This window comes from Xyrauchen texanus, chromosome 49 (assembly GCF_025860055.1).
Source record: "Xyrauchen texanus isolate HMW12.3.18 chromosome 49, RBS_HiC_50CHRs, whole genome shotgun sequence".
Classification (NCBI taxonomy): Eukaryota; Metazoa; Chordata; class Actinopteri; order Cypriniformes; family Catostomidae; genus Xyrauchen; species Xyrauchen texanus.
Window position 1 is genome coordinate 2830705 of NC_068324.1, and position 15705 is coordinate 2846409.

General features: G+C 40.8%; 1 protein-coding gene across 1 annotated transcript in view; it reads right to left on the minus strand.

Annotated features, from left to right (window-relative positions):
- Positions 1 to 6827: 6827 nt before the first annotated feature.
- The window catches only part of LOC127640736 (BLOC-2 complex member HPS5-like), a 20646-nt gene continuing 11768 nt past the window's right edge, over positions 6828 to 15705 (minus strand). The window contains exons 13-23 of the mRNA XM_052123453.1: positions 14837 to 14948; positions 14277 to 14423; positions 14094 to 14162; positions 12038 to 12624; positions 11041 to 11161; positions 8735 to 8884; positions 8518 to 8637; positions 8244 to 8357; positions 8057 to 8163; positions 7408 to 7780; positions 6828 to 7217 (exon numbers count right to left, since the gene is read on the minus strand). Coding sequence (XP_051979413.1) covers positions 7157 to 7217; positions 7408 to 7780; positions 8057 to 8163; positions 8244 to 8357; positions 8518 to 8637; positions 8735 to 8884; positions 11041 to 11161; positions 12038 to 12624; positions 14094 to 14162; positions 14277 to 14423; positions 14837 to 14948 — 1961 coding nt within the window. The 3' untranslated portion in view covers positions 6828 to 7156. The remainder of the gene's footprint in view (positions 7218 to 7407; positions 7781 to 8056; positions 8164 to 8243; positions 8358 to 8517; positions 8638 to 8734; positions 8885 to 11040; positions 11162 to 12037; positions 12625 to 14093; positions 14163 to 14276; positions 14424 to 14836; positions 14949 to 15705) is intronic.

The following is a 15705-nucleotide window of genomic DNA, read 5'->3' on the forward strand; positions in this document are numbered from 1 at the left end:
ATACTCTTCAATTTATTGATATTTGAAATCCTTTTCCAGATCCGAAATTAACTTTGGCACAAAATGATTTATAGATATCTGCAATTGCATTTAAACAGGAATGAATGACCAGTCATTGTGAAATTCTCCTTGTGAAAATACGGTTACAGAGATATATATATATACACTGGCAGCCACAAGTTTTGAATAATGTTCAGATTTTGCTGTTTTGGAAGGAAATTGGCACTTTAATTCACCAAAGTGGCATTCAACTGATCACAGAGTATATTCAGGACATTACTGATGTGAAACAGCACCATCACTATTTAAAGTCATTTTTGATCAAATCTAGACAGCAGCATCACTCCAACATCTTATCCTTGAGTAATCATGATAAATTGATCTTTTGAGTTGTCACAGTATGCAATAGACTGACAATATTAGGTCAAAAATGGCAAAAAAGAAACTTTGTCTAGAAACTCTTTGAGTCAATCATTGTATTGAGGAATGAAGGCGATGTAATGCTTGAAATTGCCAAAAAACTGCAGATTTCATCCAAAGGTGTCACTACAGTCTTCAAACACAAAGCACAACTGTCTCTTAACAAGGACAGAAAGAGATCTGGAAAACCAGATGTGCAACTAAACAAGAGGATAAGTCCATCAGAGTCTCTAGTGTGAGAAATAGACGCCTCACATGTCCTCCGCTGACAGCTTCATTGAACTCTACCCGCTAAACACCAGTTTCATGTACAACAGTAAAGAGAAGACTCAGGAGGACTTATGGGGAGAATTGCAAAGAAAAAGCCACTTTTGAAACAGAAAACAAAAAGAAAAGGTTCGAGTGGGCAAAGAAACACAGACATTGGACAACAGATAATTGGAAAAGAGTGTTACGGATCTGAACCCCATTGAGCTTTTGTGGGATCAGCTGGACTGTAAGGTGTGTGAGAAGTGCCCGACAAGACAGTCACATCTATGGCAAGTGCTACAGGAAGTGTGGGGTGAAAGGTCAAGTGCTACTGGAAGTGTGGGGTGAAAGGTCAAGTGCTACAGGAAGTGTGGGGTGAAAGGTCAAGTGCTACAGGAAGTGTGGGGTCAAAGGTCACCTGAGTATCTGGACAAACTGACAGCTGGAATAACAAGGATCTGTAAAGCTGTCATTGCTACACATGGAGGATTTTTTTATGAGAATTGTAATAATAATTTTTCCCGTTATTATTGTCCTGACTGATACATTGTGATCAATTAAATGTCACTTTGGTGAATGAAAGTACCAATTTCTTTCCATTAGAACAAAATCTGAACATTATTCCAAACTTTTGGCCGCCAATGTGTGGTTTTTTACAAGTTGAAATTCCATTTTTGAGTGGAATGTATATTTGGAAATCCAACTAGTGCAAAATGAATTATAGATATCTGTAATAGCGCTTTGAACGGGAGTGAATGACAGATCATTGCCAAATTATACTAGAGAAAATGCACTTACAGATATCAGTCGTGTTTGATTTCTTTACTAGTTAAAATTTCATTTTTGATACATCGTATTAAGGCGAGAAATGACGTCATTTTTTTATATCAAGAACAAATGTTTATGCTAGTGCAAACATATTTACTAATATCAGAAATCAGCATTTTATGTAGTGAAAATTGAATTAGTTTAACCCTTGCACAGGATTAACCCTTCATTGGTCTTGAGGGTCAATTTGAATCATTTTTAAAATGGTTCTAAATGGGTCCGAAAGTTCCACAAAGCCAATAAAGGGTTAAATGTTAAAATGGCTTGCCACAATGGGGTGATGGAGACGTAAATGGCATTCTAGTGTGTGTGCATTTTTGTGTAAAGAAATAGTTGACTAACCACACAACTTTGAATGGAAAATCTTCCAGTGTGCCAGAGAACATTTCTACAGTCTCCCTCAAGTGCCATAAAAATGTGGAATTTCTGCTTTATTTAACAGCATCTAAATTAGTTTTTGTTATCATCTGCACTTTTATGTTATGGTGCTTGCATATGGAAGCAAAGCCATCTTATACATGTCATACGGTACTTACTACCACAATACCTTACACTACATATTCTCATGATAGTAACAATTATTGCATGATTGACAATCAATATGTCTGAATGCACAAATACAGTGTTTACAGTGTGTAACTCACCTTTTAATGCTTCAGTGCCATTTATGTTAAACTCATCGATAATCATGACCTTTACACACCTTGTGTGGTTTCACCCTATTAAAAGCATCATCTGAATATGTCTTTGTGAATCATTTCCATTAAGTCCCATTATGTTGGATTGTGTGTTTTATTCATAATGGCGGATAAAAAAGCACTCTGGTCAAACGTACAATCTACACGTAAAGACCAGAGGAATATTCATTTTGCATATGTGAATTATGATTTTGAGCTTAAAATACAATGTCAATGGTTTCATACTGTATCTATATGAAGTCAGCTCAATTTGTGCATACATTTAAACTCGTTTAAGGCTATTGGGCAAATATTCACATTGCATGCTAGTATATAAAATGTGCATACATTATATTAACATTGCTGAAAAATGTCAACAAAGCATTAAATTACAGCAATTGATTCGTGTTGATGTGAGAGGGGCCGTTCATCATTGTGAAACGTGTGTGTCTGAGCAATCCTGAAGATTTACTGAAGGCAAGAAAAGTGTGACAGAACGTGTTAAAAGCACGTTGCAAGTGTTTTCCACGCATTACAGGATCCAGTATTTGAGCTGAGCCTGCGGATATGGAAACATATTTCAACCCATTATGAAAGAACAAAAGAGGAAAGAATTTCTGCACATTTTCCAAACCAGTTTCCTCTCAATTTCGTTTTCTGCTCTAACAGCATTCTGGCTGTGACTCGGCACGTGAGCACCATCAAGGCCACACCCCTTAGAACTGACATCACTGACGCAACAATAGAATATGCAGAAAGGGGTGGAGCTACAGGCTCTGTCTCACATATAAAGACAAACAATGGCTCATTTCTGCTAAATTGAAATGTTCGGAAACTGATGGTTTCTACAGGTTTCAAAAAGTTTAAAGATGATTTTGAAATTGACTTTTATGTGCCTTAATATTTCTTTCTCGCTTCATGTTAATTTAACAAATTATACACATACAGCAGTAAATTACGGCCCTCCAGTGGCCCAGATCCAGATTTTCAGGGAAGGTAAGGGCCACATATGGGCCGTAACTGGCCCAAATCTCAGCCGATCATTAGCCCATAACCGACCCTGCACTGGGCCAGAACATGTGTAATATCAGTACCGAATCTCAGCCTCATGTATACCATATCAACACCAGCCTTTAACCAGAAAACCCATAACTGAGCCACACCCAAGCCTCATCTAACCCAATTTCTGCACAAAATCACTTCTCAGCCATAATATCCCCCAATCATATACATGTAGAATAAACCACAAAACAGATATTGCATGAAATGTTTTTATTTTTGTATATTTAATCAGGTCCTTTAGACGATTTACAATTTTGTTCATTTTGTGTATTTTTTGTTCAGTGCACAAAACATTAACAATGATCCTTCTTTGTACAAACAGTAATTGTTAGCCACAACCAGGGCTGGACTGGTAATCTGGTATACTGGGCAATTTCCTTTCAACAGGTATACATTTGGCAGAGGGGACAAAAAGAGTGAAGGGGTCAAAGGGCACCAGCTGAATGTGTGTTGTCACAAATTATGTTGTGCAACACTCTCGTAATGCTGTAAACCCTAAAACAACTGTCACCCAACAATGGCTATTGTACAACTTCAGAAGTCTTGGAATATAGCACACAAATCATGGGGACTACGTTTATGGTGCTTTTTTGTCATTTTAGGAACTTGATGGAGCATCCCTCCCATTCACTTTCACCTTAACCTTCTGCCCTGAGAGACTGGAACGACATGAGGGTAAATAAATGACAACACATTTCGAGTGAACTATCCCTTTAAACGTCAGCACTGATATTCAGTCCTTATATGGTCATGAGCTGCAGGAATGTTCTCTCGGGTGTGACTCTCACTTGGTGGACCGCTCCCAGTATCTCCCTGGAATCCTGGTACAGTGTGTCAGAGATCCAATGAGGATCGAGCATGTGCAGTTTCTCAGCCAATCGGATGTGTTCTCTCAGAAAGAGCATGTGCAGAGCGATCATAGTGTTCATTTGCCTGAGAATCGCCCAGAAAGTGAAATAACACCATTGACTTGTTTTACTTTTTTATTTTCTGCTTTGATGTTAAAATGTAAACAGTCATGCACACAACTCTTCCCTAATAAAATAACGCAAACTTATCACTTCAACAGTAGCATATACCATTGGTTAACCACCTCAGAGGTTACGGTTGGTCTGTCTTTTATCATGTGTTTAGGAAACCTGTTTGGTTTGTCTTATTTTTGTGATTCCTTTGGGTGCTGCTAGTGGTGCAGAAATGACACACTGCACCTTTAAGAACATTTACATAGGGGGTCTGGGTATCTCAGCTAGTATTGATGTTGACACCCACCACTGGAGTCTTAAGTTTGAATCCAGGGCGTGCAGAGTGACTCCAGCCAGGTCTCCATAGCAACCAAATTGGCCCGGTTGCTAGGGAGGGTAGAGTCACATGGGTAACCTCCTCGAGGTCACGATTAGTGGTTCTCGCTCTCAATGGGGCGTGAGGTAAATTGTTTGTGGATCGTGGAGAGTAGCATGAGCCTCCACATGCTGCGAGTCTCCGCGGTGTCATGCACAACGAGTCACGTGATAAGATCACGCAGATTGGCGGTCTCAGACGCGGAGGCAACTGAGACTTGTCCTTCACCACCACATCATTTCAAGTTACTTCTATGACACTTTGGCTCACATGTGGACTTGTGTGGTCTTCAGGACTCGTACCCGCTTCTTTACATCACAAGGGCAACGCTCAATCAGTCGAGCAACCACCCAAACAAGCTTGTAAATGTACTTGATTCTGTAATGCAAACATTAAAATGAGTCGTGCACTGTAGTAAAAATGTTTAGATGTCATTAGATAGATTTGTGTTAAGAACAAGGTGAAAAGTAAGTGTTTATGAACTGATAATCTGCCGTTTTACTTGTGATTTGTTTGAAAGTGAATAAAAGTCAGTGTTGTTGTAGCGCCTCTAGTGTTTTCACCAGGAAACTGCGGCGATACTTGTATCGAGCCACGTGAAAAATATTTTTGCAAAAATGTAGGTATAGTAACGTGATTCTATGAAAAAAATATTGGTTGGTTGTTTTACAATTTTTGCCACAGAAGTTAACTAAATATGATGACAAATTATATATAAATTAAGGGTACTTTTTATTTTTTAATTATACTAAATAAAAATTGAAAATAGGTCAAAATAATTAATACAATAAATATTGTATTTTACTCCAAAAATAAATTAAATTAGTATATAAACTAAGAATTAATAATAACAAATATTTAATAAAAAAATTATGAGATTAAATATTTAAAAATATAATAATTATAGAACTAAAACTGTGAATAAAAAGGTTTTATTTTAAGGGTTGAATTTGGGTTAGTCTGTAGAAATTATATTTTGCTTTTTAGTTTAAGTCTACGGTATGTCCTCATGATGTAAATACTTATAAAACAATGAGTGTGTGTGTGTACCAGTGTGTTCGGGCTTGTCTATGGTGTGTGTGTGTGTGTGTGTGTGTGTGTGTGTGTACACCATCTCTCGTATCAGTTCTACCGTGTTGTCCAGAAACTCTGCAGATCTGGTTTTAGGGCCGGTCTGTTTGAACAGGGCCAGCAGGTCATTAGGTCAGACAGAACAGTCTGATACAGACATCTTCACCCTGACAAAAATTAGTGATCCCACAGGAATAAAAAAATACAAATAAAAACCATCTAGATTAATCAGTAGAAACCTCAAGAATGTCTCAAACTGTGCTCAGATTTGCCAAGATACCAAAGTCTGCAATCCAAGTCAGAGATCTCAATGAGCTCAAACATTTCTAATCCGACTCTTCCGAGAATAAATGATCTAAACCATCCTATCCACATTCATTTATAGCCCTATAGTCTTACCGCATGTCAGCAATCTCTATGAGCAACACCTCAGCAATGTTTTCCTCTGGCTCTGATTATAGTCCGTTAATCTCACCCGTCATCGGTACGAGTGTAAGCAACCTCTGCAAAGCTTCATGAATGAATCCAGATCCTAAATACACACAGTTGTTGACAAAATGTCCATGCAATGTCTTGGCAAAAGGATCATGTTACATGCTTAACAATTAGGGAAAGGGGTTAGTTCAAATCCCTAACATTAAGTATGCACAATAATAATAATAATAATAATAATAATAATAGTGATGCTTAGGAAACAACATGGTAAGATTGCTTGTACTGTAAACATCTGTGACCAATTGCGAAATTTAAACAGTAACAAAAGGACTCCAAATCAACCTCCACATTTCCCGTCAATCTCCTTTCCATATTTTAGTCTCTGTCCACCTGTGATGGCACCTCTTACGCTGACACAGGTGTGATCAGATATATAACACACATCTGGACAAGAGGTCAGTGGAGCAACAGAGAGAGAAACAGTTCTGCAAGTCTGATAAGAGAAAAAGGTCGTCTTTCGTGCACGCACCGATGAGGGTAACTTTACATTTGTGACACAGACACGTGCCTCGCTGACCTATAGAGGTAAGCCTTGCCAAGCTGGCACAAGCTGGCACAAGTGTTTATGTAACGCAGTGGAAACCTGCTGACTTTACCATTCAAATCCAATGAAACATTTTTAAAGCGTTGCACTGAATCATTCGATTTTGGGAGCACAAAATGACAACAACAATTAAATGAGTTTATTGTGCTTTTCATTAAGAGCAGCCTGTTAAACCAGTTAAACAACATGGCATTAGTTACAACAACAAAAAAGGCCCATAGGTAATACTGTATATTCAGCAGCTTATTAAATAATTAAACAGGAAACAAAAGACAAAATACTGAAGAAGCAGTCCTCAAAAACACACGTGTAAATCATATACAGTATATATGAACTGCCCGAATCAAGTCATGTGACGTCCACACAACGCTTCCTCCAAATCACAGTGCTGGCCTGAAGAGCTAAGACAAGTCCTGGATCCTGGAGGGACATGTGGAGATAAGGTGGACATTAGGACCTTACAGCGGTTGTCTCAGGCGTGCTGAGACCACATAAACCGATCACAGCGCTCCAGCATGGTCTGAATTAACGCTCTATGGGTCAAAAACAAAAGCATGAGAAAGAATATATGAGAAGTGTTTATTATATACTGGCATCTACAGTATCCCGTGCAGTGTGCTGTTGTATACGACACATTTTGGAACATGTTTTAGGTATTGCATGCATGTAAAGTAAAAGTGTTGGACTGCCATTCAAACACCAACAGGGGGCGTTTGCTCCCACCTCTGCCTTTTCTCAGCCATGCGAAGCAGATCACAGACCAGCGTGGACCGTGGACTGAGGTCCACCTGTACCCCAGACTCCTGCAGGGCTGCCAGGGCCTGGTCCGGCCCAAAAACTCTCATCAGACGCAGGATGATGTTTTCAGGGCTGACCCGAACGCTCCAGTCAGTGGAACTGTTAGACAGGTCAGCAGAACCGTTGTCTGTGCTGTTCCCCTGGGGTTTACCCAAACAGGATCCGTTGGTGGTGCTGATGATAGTGCTGCTGGTGGGGGGAGCTGCACTGGGCGGGGCTTCATCACTGATGCTGCTGCTGATTTGCTGAGAGAGCTGGAGAAGCAACACCCACTCATCAAGAGACTGAGGAACGATACCTGAAGACAGAAATAACATTCATTAGTTAAGAAAGGAAGAAAGGTACGAAGGATATTTATTAGGTAGTAAGTAGGAAGCAAGGAAGGAAAGAAATAAGGAATGACATTTATTATGTAGAAAAGAAGGAAGGAAGGAAAAAAGGAAAGAATGAAGGAAAAATAACAGAAAGAAGGATATTTAATATGCAGGTAAGTAGGAAGCAAAGGAAGGAAGGACATTTAGAAAGAAAGTAGTAAGGATGGATGGATGGTTTTGATTATGAGTGATTGTTTTACCATCCTCCTCCTCTAGTAATGTCATGTCATCCAGTCTGCAGATGACATCAAAAGCCTCCAGCCGTCGCTGCAGCTCTCTGCACAGGTACAGGAAACCCATCCAATACCTGAGAGAGAAAAAGACACTGAACAGACACAGTCACACTAGATATGATTCTGTTCCAAGTCCATCTAATTCTACACTCACCCATGAGTCCTACACATCTCCAGCATCTTCTGTTTGGAAGTCAGATCAGCAGGTAAGCGAATCAAAAGAGACAAAAGACGTCCGTAACCCCAACTGAAGAAATGAGAGCGCCACCTATAATGCAGCAGGGGACATAACAGTCAGCTAAATAGGAATACAGTCTAGAGTATTTCAACCACTCACACCCTAGCAACCACATAGCAACAGCATAGCAACGCACTACATGCATTAAAAAATAAAAATAACATTGTAGCTTAAAAGTGCCCGTGTGTACCTGGGCTGCCCATCAGGAGTGAGCGTGTCAGCCTTTTGTGGAGCATCGCGGGACAGAGCCAGTTCCAGCCAATCCTGTCGCAGAGTGTCCGGCTGGAGAAGAGAACCCAGAAAAGACTTCCTGGTGAAATGTGAGAAATTCGATTTTTGTTATTCACCTCTCTCTTGCACATAAAAAACACAAACGTTTAAAACACGCATACAGCACACGGCTGTACCTCTGCTGCTCGGCTCGTGATTGGACGAGATTGTCCAGATAAGGCAAGAAGTGGCCTGGCAGAGCCATGGCCATAATGTCAGAGGGGAGAATCGTGGGATAGAACTGTGGGAAGGCACGAACGGCCACCTCTCCATGTTTCTCATAGAGTCTGTAAAGAGGAAAACAAACATTACGATAAAAAATCTAATTTCATCAAACAAATGACAATCAATTTGGGGAATTTTCTCATATGTGACAGATAGATGTGTTGATAGATGTGCAGGTAACCACATCGAAACTATTCAGGGGTGAATATTAGATTGAGAAGGCCCAATCAGTGCTTAAGTCGTTGTCATTCTGCGCAAACACACCTTCTTATGTATAGTTTGCTTCTCATCATTCACAAAAACGAACGGGCCCTCGCACGGTGCACGTTGGGGCTGCTGTGCCAGAGGAATATCTCTACAATTCTTTTTAGCATTTTTTAGCACTTAAATGTTGTTATGAGTCTATGACCGTATAAAACATGTCATTTCCTGTTGCCAGTAGGTGGCGCTATGACTATAACTGAATATTGGCGTATAGAAGTGTTCAGGCCAGGACTCTTATCAAACATGTGACGTTTGGAGCAGATTGGCCGTTTTATGTTTGAGTTATAGCAACTTCCTGTTTCATGGTGAAACATTGAAATTTGTCAGGCCGCCATGGACACAGCATTCAAAGAAAAATCAAAAGCGTCGCAATTTAGCATCGCAAAGGCCAATGGATTAAACTGCCCAAATATGATGTTGATCTGATTTATTCTCTAGGAGGAGCTCCTTAAAGTAAAAGGTCTGGAAATGACAAAAACTGAGCAAAAATTGAAGAGAAAAAAAAAATCACAATGGCTGACTTCCTGTTGGGTTTAGGATATGGCTCTGAGAGACTTTTTTGTGCGTGTTGACATGTTACATAAGCCTCCCAATTTTCGTACGTGTAGGAGAAACGTGGCGTGAGGGCTGCTTCGTTTAAATTTTGTAGGTGGCGCTATCGAGCCAAACTGAGCAAAAATTGAAGAGCAATCACAATGGCTGACTTCCTGTTGGGTTTAGGATATGGCTCTGAGAGACTTTTTTGTGTGTGTTGACAAGTTACATAAGCCTCCCAATTTTCGTACATATAGGAGAAACATGGTGTGAGGGCTGCTTCGTTGAAATTATATAGATGGTGCTATCGAGCCATTTTGCCACATTTAAATCTAAAACCAGTATCAGAAGTAAATTTCCCCACCTTTGAGATGTGTGCAAAGTTTCATGAGTTTTCGAGCATGTTTAGGCCACAAAAATATGACTAGTTTCATATCGAACTTTGTCACAGACATAGTTCGATCAAAAAGTCTTCAACGAAAACTCAAAAGCGTCGCAATTTAACATCACCAAGACCTTTAGATTAAGACTGACTAAATATAATGTTGATCTGATTAAATCTCTGGGAGGAGTTTAAGTATAAGACCTGGAATTAGCTGTTGCCAGTAGGTGGCGCCATGACTAAAACTGAATATTGGCACGTAGATGTATTCAGACCAGGACTGTTATCAAACATGTGAAGTTTGGAGCAGAATGGACATTGTATGTATGAGTTATAACAACTTCCTGTTTCATGGCAAAACATTGAACTTTGTCAGACCGTCACGGCCACGCCGTGCAGCGAAAACTCAAAAGCTTTGCAATTTTGCATCGCCAAGACCTTTAGATTGGAATCACCAAATATGAAGTAGATCTGATGAAATCTCTAGGAGGAGTTCGCTAAAGTACGAGGCCTGGAAATGGCAAGAGAAAAATCAAAACAGCTGACTTCCTGTTGAGTTTAGGACATGGGTCCAAGAGACTTTTTGTAGGTGTTTGCATGTTACACAAGTTTACCCATTTTCGTACATGTAGGTGAAACGTAGTGTAAAGCGCACATTGTTTAATGTTTATAGATGGCGCTATCGAGCCATTTTGCCACACCTAATTTTCTGAAACCCATATCAGATGTAAAGTTTCGCCACCTCTGATGCATGTGCAATGTTTCATGAGTTTGAGTATGTTTAGGCCCTCAAAAATTTGATTCATTTGGGAAATAAATAATAAACACCTTCGTGCTCGGGCCCTAATGATGAAATGATATCGAAGAGCATTTTAACCTGGCATATATCCTGATGTGCGGTGTAGTCAAGTGCACTTTCGACATGACTGGATCACCATACAGTCCCGGTAGAGTGTGTCAGATCGGGTGCTAAACAGGTGTGTGTGTGTGTGTGTGTGTGTGTGTGTGTGTGTAATGCTTGGAGTGATGTAGACTCACCTGTACATGTGCGAGAGGAGCAGAGGTGCATTCCAGGGTTGAATTTCTTGCAAACTGCGCAAAGATTTCAGCAGATCTCCCTTTTGAATCACCTCCACCACCTTACTGGCCTGCGTGAACTCTTCAACACAACACAAAATACATACACACCTGTATTATACACTGAAGAATATTTACACTCATGTGCTAACTTACTACCAGACAGTTGCTAATTACAGACACGTATTTTAAGTCACGTATGCGAGTGATATACTGTCATTTTTAGCGAGTAAAGACGCCGACTACCACACTTGGAGTCATGAGTTTGAATTCAGGGTGTGCTGAGTGACTCCAGTCTGGCTTCCTAAGCAACCAAATTTGCCCGGTTGCTAGGGAGAGTCACATGGGGTAACCTCCTCGTGGTCACTATAATGTGGTTCTCACTCTCGGTAGGGCGCATGGAGAGTTGTCCGTGGATGCCGTGGAGAACAGCGGGAAGCCTCCACACGTGCTAGGTATCCACGGTAACGAGCTCAACAAGCCGTGTGATAAGATGAGTGGATTGACGGTCTCAGATGTGGAGGCAACTGAGATCCATCCTCTGCCACCCGGATTGAGGCGAGTCACTACGCCACCGCCAAGTATTCAACTTCGCTACAGTTATTATTCACCACAATTACAAAGTACAAAAAATAAATAATATTTCTGAATTTTTAGGACGTTTTTTGGGAAGAAGAAATCGGCAAATTATAAAGCGCTAAATCTCTTTATAAACTAAAACGCACTGTGTGTCATGGAAACCCGGGATTTTTTTGGGCCTGTGTAGCTCAGTGGTAAAGACGTGGCTAACCCTGGAGTTCGCTAGTAAGCCACCAAATTTGCCCGGTCGCTAGGGAGTGTAGAGTCACATGGGGTAACCTCCTCAAGCTCGCTATAATGTGGTTCGTTCTCGGTGGGGTGCGTGGTGAGTTGAGCGTGGTAAATACATCAGTTAATCAATGTTTTTGCGAGAAATTACCCAGCATGCAAGCGACATACGCCTTCAACACCTCCGGCTGCTCGCTGTACTTCAGCATACACATCTTCCTCACTCTCTCCTGGTCCAACAGGAAGAAGTATCTCCTGAGGAACACACAAATACTCTCCATTCCTCCTCTCTCATCCCTCCATCCTCCAGGGCAGCCCAAATCCAGGTAAAGACAGGCCAGCTGGGAGAGGTCAGCGTTAAGGTCATTAGGCAAAGGTTTGGGGGAAAACAGCTGGACAAGTTCGACAGGGTTAGCGAGCGGTGGAAACGCCACTCTGACTGGGGCAGTGGAACATGGAATGCTCTCTCTAAGGTCCTCTTTTTCAGTTAGGGTTGAGGATTCATCCTGGTCAGTTGCTAAAGAGCTCTCCGGTTGAATCACAACGCAACAGGACATTGATGGCATGACCTCCTCTTCTTCTAAGGTCTTCTCCTCCTCTCTTGTTGCTCCATTTTCTATTTCTCTGGGTCTGATGTGATCTGGGCCCAGGACCGTCTCCAGAATCAAAGCCCAGTCTCGAAGCACTTCTCGAAGACAGACAGGGTCAAGTAAAACCATGGGGTCCTGGATCTGAGAGCTAAAGTGGAGACACAACAGAGTTCCCCTATAAAGAGTAATAATCCAATAGGAACTACAGAATTTGGGTGGTTGGCATGATATGTTATTTCCAGCACATCCCAAATGCTGTATTGGGTAATATAATTATGTGATGAAAGTTACATTTTTAACATTAAATGGCTGACTTCTTTATCTTGCTAATGATAATTTCAAGGCTAACATTTTATGTATCCTACATGCAAATTATATTTTCACACTTTTTGCATTATTTGGCAATATTACAGCTTGATTGGGAATGACGGCCAATGAAAATATTCTGCTCACATGTGATGTTTCTCTAAACATCACTTGTCTCGCGTTTCATCTCAAGCATGCCCTTCACTGACACTTTTGTTGACTTGCTTTTTTGCTACACTAACTTTTGAAAAATACTTTATTAGGGGCAAAATTGTTTGGTGTGTTTGAAATGACGACACAACTGTGGGACAGAAGCAGGGCTGGACTGGGAAAAGAAATCGACCTGGGATGGGGGGAGGGGGGGTCTGCCCTTTTCTGCATATCCCGGCACAGTTTTGTGGTCCGTTCTGCGTAACGCGGTGGCTCATTTTAGCTTTTTGCGGCCCATTTCATGGCCAACCCACCGGCCAGCTCGGTTCTCCCGATGGCCAGTCCGCCCCTGATCGGCCCCAAAGTGCGTCGGCCCACCGGGAAAATGCCCGGTATGCCAGATTACCAGTCCAGGACAGAAGTTATTAAAAAAATATATAATTATTGAAACAATTTCACATATTAAATATTGATTAAATATTTATTTTTCACTATTTATTTAGATTACACAAGTTATCTAAATAAATGTCATAATTAGTATTTTTATAATGGACTTTCATTGTTTAATATTAAAAAGTCTGAGTCAGGTACAAGGCTAAAAACAGTCAAATCTACACAAAGGCATTTGAAAAGTACCTAAAATAAATGATGAACAAGTACAAATTTTCCAATTCAGTTTTGTGACATAAAAGTGCCCATAGTTAATTAGCCTATAAGAAGCTAAATTAGCCTTGACATCATTTTCTGGAATTTTCCAAGCTGCTTAAAGGCACAGTTCAACTTAGTGAATGTAAACTTCTGATATAGTCAATTTAAAGTGAAACAATCTGTCTGTAAACAATTGTTGGAAATATTACTCGTGTCATGCACAAAGTAGATTGTGCAAAACTATAGTTTGCTAATATGAAATCTGTGGAGTAGTTAAAAAATGAGTTTTAATGACTTCAACCCAAGTGTATGTAAACATCTGACTTCTGTACATACATACAGTATAAATAATTGCCATCATATTGGTTATCAACAACAACAAAAATCCCTATCCACTATGAATATCTCCAATCAATGCATCAGATGCACACATTATTTATTTACACATACATTAACTAAAATAAACATCTTCCTGTCTCCATGTAGCAACAGGACGCAGCATTCTGAACTCACATGGCTTTCTGTGTGGCAACCCTCAACTCCTGCAGCTCAGACTCTGAACTGGTCTTCTCCAAATTCACACTGAGAGACAAAATCAACAACCACACAAAAAAGTGTCAATTGTTATTTACAAAACATACATTTCAACAGCAAAGAGTTGGACAGGTATCATGATGTAAAAGAGGTAGAACTCACTCATGATCTACTTCGTGTGGAAGAGGGGTCGCCGGAGCCGTGACCTCACCTTGAACACCTTCCCTGAGGTCAGGCCGAGGCCAAAGGTCAGTATTCATCTGAAGAGTGTTGATCTTCTCTGTGGTCTTCTTCACAAAGTTAGAGACACTGATACACAAATATGCATGTGTTTAGAAATGCATATACCATACATAGACGAAAACCGACAGTGACACCGACAGTGACACTCCAAAATATAAGCAAATAAACAACTTCTGCATGAAGAAAATGACAGAAATAATAGTTAAAGATCAACCTTACTAAAACCACTCGGTATGAAATGACACAGTGAGACAGAACATTTGACACAACACCTATTGAAACAGGAAGTTACTGTTTTAAAAATAACTTGGGGTGCAACCAGCTGAGTTTGGTCAGAATATAAATACATCTGACTCTGTTGTGGAGATTTGCTTCCTTGTCAGCCAGCACAAGTGCAAGTCTGGTGTAAACATTATGGGGAAGTGAAATCACAATAAAAAAGGGGACGTTTAAGTGCACAGTTGTGTAAATGTGTATACCTGTCTCGCACGGCCTGCAGAGCAACTCGTGGTGGTTTCGGGCGGAAAGACAGCGGCAGGAATTGCAGACCGAGGTCAGGCCTGTCGCTCTCTCCACGCACAGACTGAACGTCTTTAGGACAGAAACGAGGAATAAAAGAAAGAACAGAAAATACAAAAATGAGTTGGAATGGTAGAGACATTAATGGAGAAGAGGAGAATAGTCAGAAGTCATGAGAGAATGAAGCAAAAGTGCACAACAAAGTAGACAAACAAAAACAATTGACACAATGCATGAGGACACTCTCTCTCTCACAGTCTCACACACTCACTATCAGTCACTCACTCACACACACACACACACACACACACACACTATCAGTCACTCACTCACACACACACACACACACACACACTCACTATCAGTCACTCACTCACACACACACACACACACACACACACTATCAGTCACTCACTCACACACACACACACACACACACACACACTCACTATCAGTCACTCAGTCACACACACACACTCACTATCAGTCACTCAGTCACACACTCACACACACACTCACTATCAGTCACTCAGTCACACACACACACACACTCACTATCAGTCACACACACACTCACTATCAGTCACTCACTCACACTCACTATCAGTCACTATCAGTCACTCACTCACACACTCACACACACACTCACTATCAGTCACTCAGTCACACACTCACTCACACACTCACAGTCTCACACACTCAGTCACTCACTTACACACTCACACACACAATCACTCAGTCACACACTCACTCACACAGTCACACACTCACTTTGTCACTCACACACTCACTCACACACACAGTCACACACTCACTCTGTCACTCACAC